The following is a 16197-nucleotide window of genomic DNA, read 5'->3' on the forward strand; positions in this document are numbered from 1 at the left end:
GGCTGAGTTCCTTCTCTGGGAACACAGTGGGTCCACCCAGAGCAGGAGAAGTATTGAGCTGACAGTGGGACAGGGTCAGCTGTCACCTGGCTGACCATGGTGGCAGCCCCTCCTCAGTGCAGAAGGGCTGCCTCCCAGCTCTGCAGTGATGGCTTAGCTATGGGCAGGTAGATCAGATGTATTATCATGAGTCATGCTGTTATCATTCAGATAACATGACAACAGGTGACCTTTAAGGTTCCTTCAAACTCAGATGATTCCGTGGTAATGCTTTCCTCACTGCCACCAGAGCACAAAGAGAAGTAAGGCTTTTTTCCTGAGCTTCAGCAGAAAAATAATAATTGTGAGCAGTTTTAGATTTGTTTTGACAAATGCTTGTTTACTTGAAGTGTTTGAGCATGCACAGAGAGAAACAGCTGAGCATCACAAATGCTGGGGTGTGAAGAATTGGGAGAGTCAGATGGTCCAAATTCTGTGTATCACGCGACTTTGTTCATGCTGTCTTCATTTTGGTGATGGGGAAATTGAAGTTATAACAGAATGCCTTGGTTGACATGGTTGGTAATATTAAACATAAGCTGTCTTCAGTGTTTCACGTGTTTATGTTAATATGTGATAGCAATGGTTTGAAATATTGAGCTGGGCACTTCTTAAGACATGAAATTCTGAGCCTGTACAGCTTAATTTTCACTGGCACTCTGAGAATTCGGTGTTTTGCTGCATAAGCTCTTTGAAACTCTTGATATTAATGCTTGGTATTAAATGTCTAAGGGATGTCAAATTCTTACAGCCATGAATTTCAGGGACAGCTCAGGAGCTTGGCCTAGCCTGGCAGGTTGGGCTGTTAGTGCCTTGGAATTGGGACTGTTCAGTTTTGCTGGTATGGCAAAAAACAAACAGCAGGTCCCTCTAATACACCCAGTGCAAGGCCAAGCAGATGGAAGCATCAGGGAAGAACTGAGTGCAAGGAACTGTACTGATTGCCTGTGTCCTGCCACCTTCTATTGCAGCTACTCTAACCTGCTCTACATGGCCACCCAGATTGCCTCTGGAATGAAGTATTTAGCATCCCTGAACTTTGTGCACAGAGATCTGGCAACTCGCAATTGCCTGGTGGGCAACAACTACACCATCAAGATTGCAGACTTCGGCATGAGCAGGAATCTGTACAGCGGGGATTATTACCGCATCCAGGGCAGGGCGGTGCTGCCCATCCGTTGGATGGCCTGGGAAAGCATCCTGCTGGTAGGCACTGTCTGAAACCATTCCATCTCCCTCCCTCTGGTTCTCAGCGTGCCCCTGAACCAGTGATGTGTACTTATGACAGCCCTTACAGCTGCAGTGGCCCGGTGAGATGTCTGTTAGGTTATGTGGGACTGGGAAGGAAGAGTGTCCTTGCAAATACAGCGCTTAGGCTGCAGATAATCTGTGCTGCTCTGTTTCTGGCATTCAGGATTCCTGCTGGAATCACAGGCAAGTTGCTGTTCTTTGCTGCTTCCCCAGCTCTGAAGCCCAGAGGTGCAGGAATGAAACCTGATGAGCCTCTGCTGCTGAGTCTGGGCGTTGGTTTTGTGTGTAAGGGGCCTGCTGGCTGCCTTCAGGAGACTGTTCAGCAGCCTGAACACATCCATTCTAGGGGCAGTTCCTCAATAATCAGCCCAATCTCTTTCTCAAGCTACTTCACACTAGCTTAACCCTAATCATGCAGTTACACTTTCTTACAACACCCCCTCTGAGTACATAGGAGAATTGTAGTTATGGCTGCCTTAAAGGCCAGTGGCTCCAAGCTTTTTTAAGTTCACCTTCTCCTTCTGGCTGCAGCTTCATCTAAACTGTAAGTCACTTCCCTCCTTCCTTGTGTGAGTATCTTCCAAACGTTTGCAGCTGCCTGGGTTGCTGGCTAAGCCTGGGCAATCTTGGCTGCTTGCTGACAAAGCTGCCTCCAGCCCCAATTGTTGTCTATGATTTTGTGAGTAGTCTTTGGCTTCTTTTTACTTCTTCAGAAACCTATTGTTCCAAATAAATCCAGTTTGGGCACTTTTTTTTTTTTAAAGACAGAAAACAGGGACAGGGAGCAGACTGTCACCAACTTATACGTGTGCAAAGATCAGAATTATCCTGGCCTAAGAGTCAGTTCTGGCTCTGCCTTCAACCCCTAGGGCTTTGCTTCCTGTTCAGAGGCTTTTCTGTGCTGCAGTGCTGTGTTTTGGGTGAAGGTGGGTGGCAGCTATCACCTCCCTGCCCCAGCACACAGCATTTTGCTACAGCTGGAAGCAAATGCAGATGTCACCAGGAGAAATGGCAGTCCCCAGCTTTCTCTGAGACTCACTCCCTTTTTCAAGAGATTTGCCCCAGTGAGAGCTTCACCTCCCTAAAGCTGTCCTGTGAGTCACAGAGATGTGCTGTTCTTGCCCTGCAAAGCAGCAGTGTTGTGCTTCAGCCCCTTTGTGCATTGCTTAGAGCACGTTGGCTGCTCTGCTGTCTGTGGAGAGTGTTTTCCCAGCTATGAATCCTTGTGATTAGACAGAACAGATTGAAGTAGTTTTTTGCCAGATGAGTGCTGTGTGCAAACAAGACTTACTTTCTGTTCACAGGGCAAGTTCACCACAGCCAGTGATGTCTGGGCGTTCGGGGTCACCCTCTGGGAGATGTTCATACTGTGCAAGGAGCAGCCTTACAGCCTCCTCTCAGATGAGCAAGTCATTGAGAACACTGGGGAGTTCTTCCGGAGCCAGGGCAGGCAGGTAAGAGAGCAAATGTGACCTCTCCTTTCTTCTCTTGTCCCCATCACAGCCAAGTGGATCTCCCAGGTCCTTCCTGCTGCTCTCACATCATCTGCAGTTCTTGCTTCTATCACTCATCTTATCAAGTGTGTCCCAATTTCCCTGCCCTTTGTGCAGCTCGTGGGACTGCCTTTCCCCTCCTGTGGTCCCACTGGAAGAACCTCCTGGCCTGTCCAGTGCTTCTTCCATGTCATAAATCACTTGTGTTCCAGGCTGCCTGTGATGCCCTGACCTCCTTAGCTTTTCTGAGCCGTCCTGCATAACTCTTCTGCTCTCTGACTTTGTCAGATCTTTCTCCCATTTGTGTTTCCTCTGAAAGACAAAGAGACACTTACTGAGGTGGGGAGGGAGGAACTGTTAGTGTCCAGGGGTTAGAGAACTCCCCATATCTCCGTGCATGCTAAGCTCTAACTGCTGAAGGGCTTCTCTGTGTCATTATCTTCTGGTTCCAGGCAGGACTGTACAGCCCACTGCTGCTGCCTTTGTATCCTTCAATAGATAGATCAGTGAGGATGGTAAATAGAGCATGGCAAACGAGCACCTCCAAGGGTGGCTGTGCCCCAGCAGAGTGGATGTACAGTTGCTTGTTCTCCCAAAACTCACATTGAGTATTGAAAGTTGAGGGATTAAAGGGAAGTAAAAAAAAATTCAAGGTTTTATTCATTGTCTCCCAGATATTAATGGCTTAGTTGAAGAGTCTAAAAGGTCACTGTATCGAAAAGGAGGAAAGATTATAAATAAGTCTGCCAACCTGTACTTTAGATAAGCTCTAAAAGGTCTTTTTTCTTCTCTGCTAACAAGCTGTCACGATGCTTAGAAAGCCTCATGGGTTGTCTACGGTGAGTGAAAGTATTTGGATTTCATTGTGGTGCATTGGTTTTGGTTTGTGTTTTGTGTCCATCTGATCCTCCTGAAGCATTTGTGCTTCCCTGGGACAGCGGGCAGCTCCGTGAGCAGCTCATGGCACGAGGTGGCAGTGCTCTGCAGAGCCATGCCAGGTGGTGTCACAGCTCCATCCACACTTCACTGCTGTATTCACCTTGAATGGATCTCCAACATTGCATGACTGCCCTCTTGTCTGGGCTGAAGCTGTCCTGTGGTCTTAACTTAGGCAAGGTTCTATTCTGTTAAGGACCCAGCACTGAACTTGCTCTGTGTTGTGTTTTTTGTTTCAGATCTATCTGTCCCAGACTCCTCTATGTCCTAACCCCGTGTTTGACCTGATGCTGAAATGTTGGAGCAGGGACATAAAAGATCGTCCCACTTTTGACATGATTCACCACTTCCTGCTAGAACAAATGGAATCAAACATTTGACTCCAGCAAAAGAGACAGACTGATGGGAACAGAGTGACTGTGTGTCCCTGCGGGGGGCAGCCAGGGCACCCTGCTCTGCTCCCTTGACTGTCCCGTACTTAAATGGAGACGTCCATGGCAGCTGCTGGTTCTATTGGCCATGGGCTGACACGTGCAGGACCAGAGGATCTCGTGTGGTTGAAAAATCATCTCCTCTTCTGAATCATTTCCTGGGAATACTGTGAGAGGGGTTTTAGTCGACACCCGTACACCTTTGGGAAAAATGAATGCATCCCACTTTGCTGGGGCTGTGGAGCTCTCCTGGTTGGAATGGAAGCTGCCGGGGAGCCACGATCCAAGGACAGATTCTAGAAGTAAAGACTTCAGTCTTCTCAAACTATTCCATTCAATCAGATGGAAGTCTTGTGCACATTAGCAAGTGTTTCTGTAGGCTCTCGCTGCAGACAGTATGTGTAGTGAGAAACTATGGCTGCCAGAGCTAGGAAACGTTTAGGGACCTGAGGACTGACAGAGCTGGATTAGCAACCCTTTGGGAGCGACGCTATCAGGGTCTGCAGAGGATGCTGATAGAAAAGTCCAAGAGCATGTTCTTTTTTTCCTGTGGTTGTTAAGCACTGCTTTTGTTACATACGTGCGTTTTTTTCCCCACACTGGATTTTTTTTTTTTCTAGAAAAAAAAAAATAAAAAAATGAATGTTAAAGGTCGTAGGAAGGTCACTGTGATCTTCTGACCTGCAAATTAAGGTTAGGGTAGGGAGTTTGTATTGAAAAGTAGCTGATACTGTACTACTGTCACTATGTAGATTCATTAGCCTAATGAACTTGTAGCCACAATGGACTGATGTGCAATTAATCCTGTATAAATACCCATTAATATGAGATCTCTAAGTCGACGCTGTTACACGTGCAGAGGGAACTTAGATTTGGTGAAAGCCAATGGCTGAGAGCAGAACCCTCTATGTCACAGCTCACGGGGGAGGAAAAGGGGCAGAGCACCTTCCGGCCCCGCTCCATGTGTGCACACACCTGCTGAGAGATTCCTGGCACTGGTGCTTCCTCGCAGCCCTGTGGGGTTGGTGCTGGCAGCAGGCAGAGCCCTGCAGCCCATGGGATGGAGCTGTCTGTCATCCGCGGGGCACAGATCCCCCAGCTGTGCACGGGATGAGCTCCCTTTGCTTTGGCTGCTCCCTGCACAGCACATGGCAGCTTCTCATCAAACTGGGGTTGGTTTTCAGCTGTTTCTCCGATGCTTGTTTCTCTGGAGGATTTCATAGGGCTCGGAAGGGTTGCAGGATTTCGCTTGTTTCTACACTTAAATCTATTGTGGATTTGTCAGGTTTGGGGACACTCTGCCGTTCCCTCTGTAGTTGTTTAACCAGATCTTAAGGACCAAACTGAACATTTCATAAACTGGGAGAAGGTGGAAGTTCAGCACTTTTTGAAAAACAGCATCCAGTCCAGCGTGTTTCCAATAAGGATTGAGGAAAATTCCCACCTTGGCCAGACGCAATGCGTGCTGCACTGCCAGCCCTGCAAGGGCTCTGCTGCAGGGGGGAATGCCAGAGTGCTTCTGCTAAGAGGATGGCTGTGGCTGTTGGACTGAAAGGGAAACCTGCACCCCGAGCACCCGGCGTGGCTGTGTGCACAGTGCTGTGCTGGCAGGGCACACGTCGTGCTTCTCCTGGACTGTTTCCATCCCATCCCAGAAAATGTACAACTGTAGCTGTGTGTGCTGTCTGTGTTTCTGAGGTTCTGGAGTGCTGTTACACCACCTGGGCCGTGTCCTTCTGTAACATCAGTTCCTCCGCTGACGCACTGACATACGGAGTTTCTCTCGTATCAATAAATCCTAATGATAACCTTGACAAAAGTGAATTTCTGCTTTTATTTTTTTTTTAAAACTTAGGGCAGTCACTGTGGTGTGAGTGATCATGAGCATGTCTGCGCCCTGGGTTGGAAGGAGCAGAGCAGTGCCATGCAGCTGCTGCATCCCGAGGTTGCAGATGGGACGGGGTTCTCTGGGTGCTGGCGTGGGGCATCCAGCATCCTGCTTGCTGCTGTGCTTCAGTGAGTGGTGTTCTCATTAAAGCAGAAGGAGCCAAAGAGCCGCAGTGCCTGCAGCATCACAGAGGTTTCCCAGGTAACTGCTGTGTGCCCCCATCCCACCCCTGAGCTCTGCTGTGCCATGGCAGCTCCCAGGCAGAGTGTGCTTTTCCCTCCCCATCCGCACCACATCCCTGGGTAAGTGCTGGGATTTACCCACAAAGTCGGTTCATTTCCCACAAATAGCTCAGGTTGGGACAAAACAGTACCTGTAATTCTGGTTGGTTGGTTGTTTTTTTCACTCTGAAATGTGCCACGTAACGAAGGACGTGGCTTTGGAGGGACGAGCAGCTCCTTGCAGCAGGCTGTAATTAAAGACCATGCTGTAGGGCATCGAGGGGAACTTCAGAACTGTGCTTTCATCTATTTAAAACAAGCACAGAAAAGTTTTTGGTGCCGCTCTCCGGGTTTGGGTTCAAAACTGAAATAATTTTTGCATCGAGGACATCTGAAGATCTCCTTCGAGTAAATATTTGTGTGAACACAACGCAGGGTCAGAGAGCTGATGGATCTGCCTTGGTGGCTGTGGGTGGTGGGGATTTCACTGGTACGCAGCTGGGCTTTCTGAAAGGCTTTCTGCACTGCTCTCTGGCCTTTGGAAGGAACAGGGCTGGGCTTGGTGAGAGGATGCTCCCATCAGTGAGTTCCTGGTTGAGAAGGAAGACATGGAAGGCAGAAATGAGTTTGTATGTATGTATGCAGGCTTTGCAGTGGGCAGAGGTGTGTGGGGCTGGTGGTGACGTGGCTGGGCTCTGTGCTCCCAGCCCTGGAGGATGAGGAGGAGCAGAGCTCTGCAGGCGTGAGGCCATTGGGGTCAGGGAGGTCTGGGGGCAGCGTGAGCCCTCCAAGGACAGCAGTACTGATGGCATGGAGGCTGCAGGGCCTGCTGCTGCAGTGGTGGAAATGACCCGAAGGTGCTTGAAGGCACTGGGAAGTCAAATCCAACGTTAGGAATGTGGGGAAGGGCTCGGTGCATGGAGAAGTGCTCCCATCCTGGGTGCTGGCACTGCCTGTCCCATCCTGCAGTGCCAGGGCTGCTCCCTGCTCTGTGACCCAGGGATGGAGGCGGCTGCTCAGGGGTGGGTTTTTAGATCAATGGCTGCGATGGTGACCTACAGAACTGGGGGATTTCTCTGGTTTATTAATGAGAACGCCAGCAAAGCAGCTCAGCCTGCAGTGCTGATCCCTTTCCAGAGCACCACAGCTCTTATCAGCCATGCTGTGATTCACTTTGTGGCAGATCTGTGTTCTCTGTAGGCCCAGACCTGAGCTCCTCAGATCGCCTTGCTTTTAATTGCTCATAAACAGAATTCTTTCTCAGCCCCACCGTTTCTTTGTTCATGATCAGAGGTCCTCTGCCCGGCCTGTAATTATTTGGGCTACGTCATCTGCTCAGATTTATCATCCTGCACAGCTTCCTGGTGTTGCAAGAGGTATTGAAAACCAATGGGAAGAGGCCACTGAGCTCCTCCAACTCCAGCAAAGGTCCTGCAGGCGCTGCAGATCTGCCAAGTGGAATGAATGGCTCTGCTGGCAGCTGTTGAAAGCAGCTGGGAGGGAAGTGCTCACTCACAGCCTTACGATCCTTGTGCATCACCCACCTTTATCTTTGAGGTCCCTTCCAACCCCTGGATACACAGTGGGATCGTTGGTGGGGTGGCTGTGTCTCTGTTTCTGCATTACTTGGGTACTACATTTCTGCAGTACTTGGGTTTCAGGGAGACCCCCAGGCACAGCAACGCTCTGCCCCGTGCACAGCTCCACGTGGGCACCCAGATGCTCTGTGTCTCTGTTCCCTTTCCAGCTATGAGGGCTTCCTCCCTCAGTACAACTACCAGTTTGGAGAAACCTATGGCAAAACCACGTACCGCCTGCTGACAGACCCACACATCCGGAGGAGCCCTCGCTCCGTGCTGGCACCGCTGTGCAAGCCGAGGTTCATTGAGGACTTCAGTGGGACGCAGCACGGCCTGCAGCCCTTCCTCCCCGAGCACCCAGGTGAGCAGAGCCCAAAGTGCCCAAAGTTGTGTGGGTTTGGTCACCAGTGAGGTCCGTGCTGCCCGCAGTGGGGGGATGTTGTTGGTACAGCTGCACATTGCCTGCGAGCTCAGATACCTGCAGAGCTCGGGGCAAAGCCAACGAGTGTGTGTTGGCATCTGGTGGGGGGGCAGAGAAGTTTAGACCTCAGGTTGTCTTTGCTGGGATGGAGATAAATGGCCTCAAGTTGCTCCAGGGAGGTTCAGGTTGAAAAGAGTGATAATGCATTGGCACGGGCTGCCCAGGCAGTGGTGGAGGCACCATCCCTGGAGGTGTTCAAGAACTCTGGAGATGTGGCACTGAGGGACCCTTTACCTGCTGGGACTTTGTGTCTCCTCCTCCTCATGGCTTCCTGCAAACTTCTGCCCTTCCTGCTCCTCCCAGCCGAGTTCTGCAGCAGCAGGACTCCACCAGGCAGTGTTGTTCCCAGGCTTTGTTTCTGGATGTTCCCATTTGCATTTCCTTGGACGGAGTGGTTTGAAGGGACTTAACAAACCAGTCGACCTGGTTGATGTCTGTCATTACTCCTTGTCATTGTTATCCCTCTCAACCCCACCGCTGTCTGTAGCTGGGAGCTCAGTCTCCTGCTCACCAGTGACGTGCTGGGAACACAGCCATGAGAAGCACCGTGTGCCTCCATTCCTCAAACCTCCACTGCAAGATTTGCTCCACACTGCCTGCCTTCCTTAGGCACAACATTAAGCACAACTATGGCCAGAGAGCCCCAGCAGTGCTGCAAATGCAGCCTTCAGCAAGCGCAGCACCCAAAGGATTGGGGTCTTTAGTAAAGCCTTGTTGGTGGGAACAAAGGACATTGTTGGTTCCTACCCACTGAGTCCCATGTTTTTTCCTGGAATGCTGTTGGGCACAGTTGTTGGGGATGTGGTTGTGCTGAGGCTCAGGGTGGCCATGCAGGCAGTGTTGAGAGGATATGGATATGGATATGGATATGGATATGGATATGGATATGGATATGGATATGGATATGGATATGGATATGGATATGGATATGGATATGGCACAGGCTGGTCAAGAGTTGCTTACAGGTTCCTTGCGTAAAGAGGGATTTCATTTTTGGCAACCCTGCCCACAGTAAAGGGTTGGAACTGGATGATTTTTCCAACCCAAGCCATCCTGTGACTCCCATTCCTGTCAATCAATAACTGGTTTGCCAGCTGAAGAAGAAAAGCAGAGATGCAATACTTCCAATAGAAATGTAGGAAATGTTAAGATCATCTTGCTTTAAAACTGGCATGCTGGGTTGAAAAATCAATTTAATTGAGGCTGCCATTAGCCTGGACTGCAGCTGATAGTGCTGTTGCACAGAGTATACGTACCCTATAACACTGCATACAATATATGTCATTTATCTTACAATTATGGGCAGATTACAAACCTAAATGCTGGCCAATAGCCCCATACCTGCAGGAGGAAGGGGCAAATCCTGTGGCCAGTGCTGGTGGCAGTGCGGATGCCGTAGAAAAGGCAGTGTTGGCTGTGGGCTGGAAGGAAAGACTTGGAGAACAAAAGCGGGAAGGATTTGGTTGGTTTAAAAACACAGAAATAAATTGGACACGGTAAGTTTTCTCATGAGGAACAGCAGTTGTTCTCCACGAGCACTGAGCTGAGCGCGCCGGGTCTGCGCTCCCGTCCTGAGGAGAGGAGGGGGCTGAGGGCACAACGCTGGCCGTGCCACATCCCATCCATCGTGCTGCTTCCCCGCAGGGTATTTCCCTTACGACAGAGCCAGAGCTCTGACCAACTTCCCAGAAGCAGATTTCGGGCCGAAGCCACCCGCACCGCGGCCGGCAGAGGAGGAGCTGACGCACACGGAGGCCCAGCACGGTCACGGCGGCTCTGGGCTGGGTGGGTGCCCGCCGAGCGTGGCCTGGGATCCCTTGGGACCACCGCAGGGACAGGAGTGGCGGCTGCCCCCAATCCGTGCAGCCTGTGGGCAGGGCAGGTTGTGTGGAGCTGCAGGAACCGGGCAGGTGAGACCTCGGGGGGAGGTGTGAGGGGTGGGGGTGGCACTGGGGATGGATGGGGGCTCAGGACAGCCCCAGTGCTGTGGCTGAGAGCAGCATCCTGGGGCTCCAGCAGCTCAGGGTCGTCTGCTGGGGCAGAGTCGTTCCCTAAATGTTGAGTACCAAAGTTGCACGGATGTTTTCAGGAGTAGCAAACATGGCTCGTCACCAGATGTTGTGATGGGCGTCCAGTTCACCTGGGTTTCCCAGTGATCCCTCTTAGAAGCATTGGGGTTTGACTTCAACTCTCTGGGACGTGGCTTTGGTCTCCTCATTTCTGCTGGAGCCAGCACTAACGCAGGGCTGGCAGCCAGGGCTGTGCTAATCCCTGAAAGACCGAGATCAGAGATTAAAGATCTGACATGTGGAACCAAAGCTGCTGAGAAGGGCCAGCCCTGCTCCCACGTGCAGCCCTTCAGCTCCCTGGGCACCCTGCAGGTCTCACCTGCTCATTTGGCCTTAGAAATTCTGGAGCAGCTCTATGGAGCAGCAGAAGGACAACGTGGCAGTGGCGGTTGGGATGAACAGGTTTTGGCGGTAATGGAGGAGGAGGGGAGCAGGTTTTACCAGCCGTGTCTCACATTTCTGCTTTTATTTTGAGCCCGTGAGAGATGAAGGTGTGACGCTGCCAGCAGCCGTGGATTGGCGGCTCCCCAGGCTGGATGTGCCCAGAGTGATCCAGCAGAAGGTCATCTCAGGTAGAGGGGGAAGGTGGTAAAAAAAAAACAAAAGAGCGTTTGGAATAAATCTCACCTCTGACATCCAATTCAAATGGATGGATTTGAATGAAGTTTTTCCTTCCTGTGCTCTTCCAAGATGTTGTATTTATTGCAGCAGCTTCTGCTCCCAGCCTGGCTGAGCCTTACGCAGCCTGTGTTCCATCTCCACCCGTAGGGTACACTGGATTCATACCACGCTTCACGTGGGCCCTGGGCACAAATTACCTGCAGGGTGTGAAGGAAGCCATGGCTGAATTTGACAGGCAGCAGGTAGGATGCACACAAGGCTGGTTGCAGCCATGTCCTCTCATCTGCACACCCAGCAGTTCTGTTTGCAGCAGAACTGGGGGTATCAGTGCAAGCAAAAAAACACCACTGGGTAATGTGCTGGAAAAAATGGCGAGCAATTAAATTCCGTAACTTGTTTCCTTGGGACACTAAGGGAGGGTAAATGAGTTCATAAAAGGATTAAGGTTCACGGGAGGCTGTGAAAAACGTAGCTGTGGGTGCAGAACTGATGCAATGCGTCCTTTGCACCGGGGTGGTGATGGAGGTTTTTTCCTTTACTAGCATTGCTTGTCTCTGAAAGATGGACACCTGATTTCTACACCCTCCCCCAAAAGAGGAGAAACACCCATGCTGTAAAGCTCCCATTTCATCCTCTTGCTGCAGCGCTCCTCTGTATCATGCCGTATAATCCTCCTCCGTGAGAAACGAGCTCCCTCCCACTGTGGTTAACAGATTCCTCCGTGCTACCAGATTGGATGTGGCCACAACCCACTGTGCTGCTTGCCAGCCTGCCCTGCCCCTCACTCATAAGGAAGCCCCTGCCTGGGGGCTGGATGCTGCTCCCCATTGGAGGGACCAGGCTTGCTGAGGTTATTTGCAGCACATGAGGAGCTGAAGGGATGAGGGGAAAAAAAAAAAAAAAGAAATCACACCAAATTTCTAAGATGGCTTCAGCCTTCAAGCCTCTAATCTGCTGCCCTAAATCTCTGTTGCCCTAGGTTACGTGCTGAGATGCGCCGCGGATCATTTCTCGCTGGCTGCATCAGGCAGAACAGTGCAATCCTCTCGCTTCAGTGCGGCTCCGGGAGGCAGCAGGAGGGCTGCAGCACTGCGTGGGGCTCCGTGGGGCCCTTCCCCCTCCCAGGGCAGCGTAGCATCAGTGGGACCTTTGGGGGTTCTGCCGCACAGTCCCTGCTCTGTGTGACCTCACAGCAGGTGCCAGAGGCTGATTTACACTCTCCCTTCAGCTCACACATCCTAAGCCTTCCTCTTCCTCCCAGGCTGGGAATTAGGTGTTAATCACCACCAAGGAGAAGCGGAAGCTGTTACAGGGGTGACAGCAAACAGATGTGCGGAGTCACAGCGTGAGGTGCCACTGCAGCAGGAGCTGATGGGTCTCAGCACATCACCATCCTGAGCAGAACGCATCCGGGCTTTGGGGCCGATGCCAAATGCAGAGCTGCAGTGTGAGGTCTGCGGGGCCTCTGCCAGAGCCCTTAACTTCGGGGAGGGGAAGCTGCAGTGTAGCTTAGAAATAGGAGAAAATGGAACCGTGGTGAGAGAACTGCTTTTTGTTAGTTTGAGTGCTGCCTTCAATAAGGACTCAAAGTGCACAGCTCTGCAGCAGCGTGTTTTACAACGAAGGCTGTTATTTATTCTTTTCCAGCTTCTGGAGAGGAACCCATTTCACAGCTTTGGCAAGAGATTTCCTCAGACATACTGGCCTGGCAGCAACATCTACACCAGTGCTGGACTGATACCAGCCTACTCAGGCTTTGTTCCACGTAAGTTCATCAGCTGAGCAAAAATGAAAGTCACCACCACTGATTAATGACCGTCATTACGTAGTGCTGCTGGTAGCTGCAGTGTCAGAGCAGAGGCAGTTACTGAAGTGTTTGGGGGGGTGGGGGAGGAAGAAGGAAATGCATTCCAGTGTGCTCAGTGCAGGGGAGCTGGGCTAGGTGACCTTTAAAGGTCCCTTCCAACTCCATGGGTTCAATGGTTCTGCTTACCTGTGTGCTTCACCCTCTGCCAAAAGCCCCCAGCACTCAGCACAGCTCCCTGAGGGAATGGTGACCCAAGTAACAGCCAGGATGACAAACTTCAACTGCTTGAAGCGTTACCTCACGCTTTAAAAATCTTCTCAACCTTTTCACCTACAGAATTGGGCTTCTGGGTAGGCTTGAAATTGGCCACCTGCTTCTCTGCACAGACACATTTCACTGCTCAGGGTGATTTCAGCTCCTATTTTCACTCTGGAAGGATAAACTTTAAGACAGAAAACCCCCAGACCAGTTACAACCATTTCTTTATTGAGAAGGCAGCCTATCTATCTTCTGTCCAGCTATCCTGCGACAGAATGAAAGAAATCCACAGTGCTCTCTGGTTGCGCTGCTGGAGCTGTTTGGTGCAATTCCTCTGCAGCCGCAGCACAGCTGCCACGAGCTGCAATGCCCCAGCTAGCTCTGTACTGCTGCATGGCTGCAGCCTGGGCAAGGGCAGCGTTCCTCCCTCCAGAACCACCCACCTGCATCTGAAAGGCAAATTGCTGGCACCATCCCACTGCCTGGCAGACACTGAGCTGCAGCTTACAGCAGCCTGTGCTTCTATTCTTTTCTGAGCTGCTCAGCTCTCTGAGGCTGAAGCCTGACCCAGCACCTGTAATAGGAGTCCATGAGCAGGTACCTAAATTTAGATGCAGCTTAGAGCTGAATCTCATCCTCCATGTTAAGGGTATTCCCCTCCATCGCTGTATCCCACAACACGAGCAACTGGTGCCCACCATGAGACAGGGAGTGAAAGCGTGGCTGCCATGCTGAGGGCTGCTGCTCATGCCATGTCCTGGGTTTCTCTTTTCCAGACCTCCGCCACACCCATGCTCTTACTTTTGGAAACAGCACCCGCAAGGCTTACGAGATGGAACAAAGGAGACGAGCCTGTGCACTGTGAAAAATGCTTTAATGGTGCCTGTACAGCATTGGAAGTGACTTGAAGACAAGAGAAGGAACACAACACAGAGAGAAGTTTTGAATGACAGTTCATACAGCTTTAAACAAAATTTACAGGTGTCATCAGCATAGCTCTTACTCTGCCTCCTCCTCAGCCTCTTCCTCAAACTCCCCCTCCTCCTCAGCAGTAGCATCCTGGTACTGCTGATATTCAGACACCAGGTCATTCATGTTGCTCTCAGCCTCTGTGAATTCCATCTCGTCCATGCCCTCCCCCGTGTACCAGTGCAGGAAAGCCTTCCGGCGGAACATGGCTGTGAACTGCTCCGAGATGCGTTTGAACAGCTCCTGGATGGCTGTGCTGTTACCAATGAATGTAGCAGACATTTTCAGGCCACGAGGTGGAATGTCACAGACCGCTGTTTTAACGTTATTGGGAATCCATTCGACAAAGTAACTGCTATTTTTGTTCTGAACGTTCAGCATTTGCTCATCTACCTCTTTCATGGACATACGGCCTCTGAAAACAGCAGCTACAGTCAGGTAGCGGCCGTGCCGTGGGTCACACGCAGCCATCATGTTTTTGGCATCAAACATTTGCTGCGTGAGCTCTGGGACAGTCAGAGCACGGTACTGCTGGCTGCCACGGCTCGTGAGGGGGGCAAAACCAGGCATGAAAAAGTGCAGGCGGGGGAAGGGAACCATATTCACTGCCAGCTTCCGCAGGTCAGCATTAAGCTGGCCTGGGAAACGCAGGCAGGTGGTGACACCGCTCATGGTGGCTGACACTAAATGGTTCAGATCACCGTATGTTGGCGTAGTTAACTTCAGTGTTCTGAAGCATATGTCATAGAGAGCTTCGTTATCAATACAGTAGGTTTCATCTGTGTTCTCCACGAGCTGGTGCACAGACAGCGTGGCATTGTAGGGCTCCACTACAGTGTCTGATACTTTGGGGGAGGGCACGACGCTGAACGTGTTCATAATTCGGTCTGGGTACTCTTCACGAATTTTGCTGATGAGGAGAGTGCCCATGCCAGAGCCAGTGCCACCCCCCAGAGAGTGAGTGAGCTGAAAGCCCTGCAGGCAATCACAGCTTTCTGCCTCCTTTCTTACAACATCTAATACGGAATCAACTAATTCAGCACCTTCAGTATAGTGGCCCTTTGCCCAGTTGTTTCCTGCTCCGCTTTGACCTGGAAGAGAGCCATTTTCGTATTACATTACGGTCACTGCTTCCTGCTCACAAGCAAAGCTTAAGAGCATCAAGGCTTTGCAGAACCCCCACAAAAGCTCCCATTTCACCAAGCTGCGGTGGCACAGCAGCACCTCCCGCAATGACTCGGCACAAATCACTCCCACCCAGCCACGCACCGACCCTTTTCCTCCTCCCGCTGTCGGTACCGGCAGCCACACGGCCGCTTTCTCTGCCGTTCGGCCGCACACCGGGATTAACCCCTCCCGGGGCGGGGAAGCCCGCAGTGCGGCCCGGCCCTGCCCACCCCGCTCACCGCTCGGCTCCCTCCCCCGCTCACTCACCGAACACGAAGTTATCCGGCCTGAATATCTGACCGAAGGGCCCCGAACGCACCGAGTCCATCGTGCCGGGCTCCAGGTCCACCAGCACGGCTCGGGGCACGTATTTACCGCCTGCAAAGACAGGGAGAGGCCGTGAGCGCGGGGCGGGGCGGGGGCCGGGCGGGGGCCGCGCGGGGCCGTACCTGTGGCCTCGTTGTAGTACACGTTGATGCGCTCCAGCTGCAGGTCGCTGTCTCCGTGGTACGTGCCCGTCGGGTCGATGCCATGTTCGTCGCTGATCACCTCCCAGAACTGCCGGAGAAAACCCCGTCAGCGCCGGCGTGCTCGGCCCCCGCCGGCCGGCCGGCCGGCCGCTCCCCTGCCCCCGCGCTGCCCCCCGCCCCGCCGCCCGCACCTTGGCCCCGATCTGGTTGCCGCACTGCCCGGCCTGCAGGTGCACGATCTCCCTCATGATGACTTCAGCGCAGCAACCTCCCAGCCAATGCCACTCTTCCCCCCAACTGACGGCGTTAGGCGACCGCCAGGTCTTATATAGCAGCGGAATGCGCGCGCAGCCTTCTTCTCCCCGCCCAGGCGGCCATCCGCGGCAGCGCATTGGGTACTCATAACGAGGTTCCAAAAATATGGAGTTCTGATTGGTCCAGGTGCTGCCACTCAAATATGGGTTTCTGTTGGCTCCGCCTATTTGTCTGTTGATTTTACTGTCAGGCAACCCTGAC

The 16197-nt window shown here is 52.0% G+C and overlaps 3 protein-coding genes across 7 annotated transcripts in view; 2 read left to right on the top strand and 1 right to left on the bottom strand.

The window, feature by feature from the left end:
- LOC116234157 (discoidin domain-containing receptor 2-like) overlaps positions 1-6138 on the top strand; it is a 52200-nt gene extending 46062 nt beyond the window's left edge. For 3 of the 4 annotated variants that reach the window (XM_090121347.1, XM_031601549.2, XM_090121348.1), the window contains exons 15-17: positions 1011-1245; positions 2595-2744; positions 3959-6138. In XM_090121347.1, the coding sequence (XP_089977473.1) occupies positions 1011-1245; positions 2595-2744; positions 3959-4099 (526 nt within the window). In that variant the 3' untranslated portion in view covers positions 4100-6138. Of the gene's footprint in view, positions 1-1010; positions 1246-2594; positions 2745-3584; positions 3623-3958 lie in introns of all 4 variants that reach the window. The other variant, XM_090121349.1, reaches the window with a different exon arrangement.
- A 92-nt stretch (positions 6139-6230) lies between these two features.
- On the top strand, positions 6231-14129 carry CIMIP2A (ciliary microtubule inner protein 2A). Of its 2 annotated transcripts, XM_031601548.2 has the most exons (7): positions 6231-6340; positions 8007-8200; positions 9965-10230; positions 10865-10961; positions 11158-11252; positions 12658-12775; positions 13852-14049. In XM_031601548.2, the coding sequence occupies exons 1-7, from the start codon at positions 6285-6287 to the stop codon at positions 13938-13940; spliced, it is 915 nt and encodes a 304-aa protein (XP_031457408.2). In that variant the 5' UTR covers positions 6231-6284; the 3' UTR covers positions 13941-14049. The 2 variants fall into 2 exon arrangements, with proteins under 2 accessions (XP_031457408.2, XP_089977477.1); XM_090121351.1 differs by lacking the exon at positions 11158-11252 and having other exon boundaries at positions 13852-14129.
- TUBB4B (tubulin beta 4B class IVb) lies at positions 13931-16013 on the bottom strand. The gene is made up of 4 exons (XM_031601547.2): positions 15873-16013; positions 15661-15769; positions 15479-15589; positions 13931-15135 (listed from the first exon to the last, which is right to left on the bottom strand). Exons 1-4 carry the CDS (start codon positions 15927-15929, stop codon positions 14075-14077), a joined length of 1338 nt encoding a protein of 445 aa, XP_031457407.1. The 5' UTR covers positions 15930-16013; the 3' UTR covers positions 13931-14074.
- Positions 16014-16197: the final 184 nt, after the last annotated feature.

This window comes from Phasianus colchicus, chromosome 19, assembly GCF_987193195.1.
Source record: "Phasianus colchicus chromosome 19, bPhaCol1.hap1.1, whole genome shotgun sequence".
NCBI classification, from domain to species: Eukaryota; Metazoa; Chordata; class Aves; order Galliformes; family Phasianidae; genus Phasianus; species Phasianus colchicus.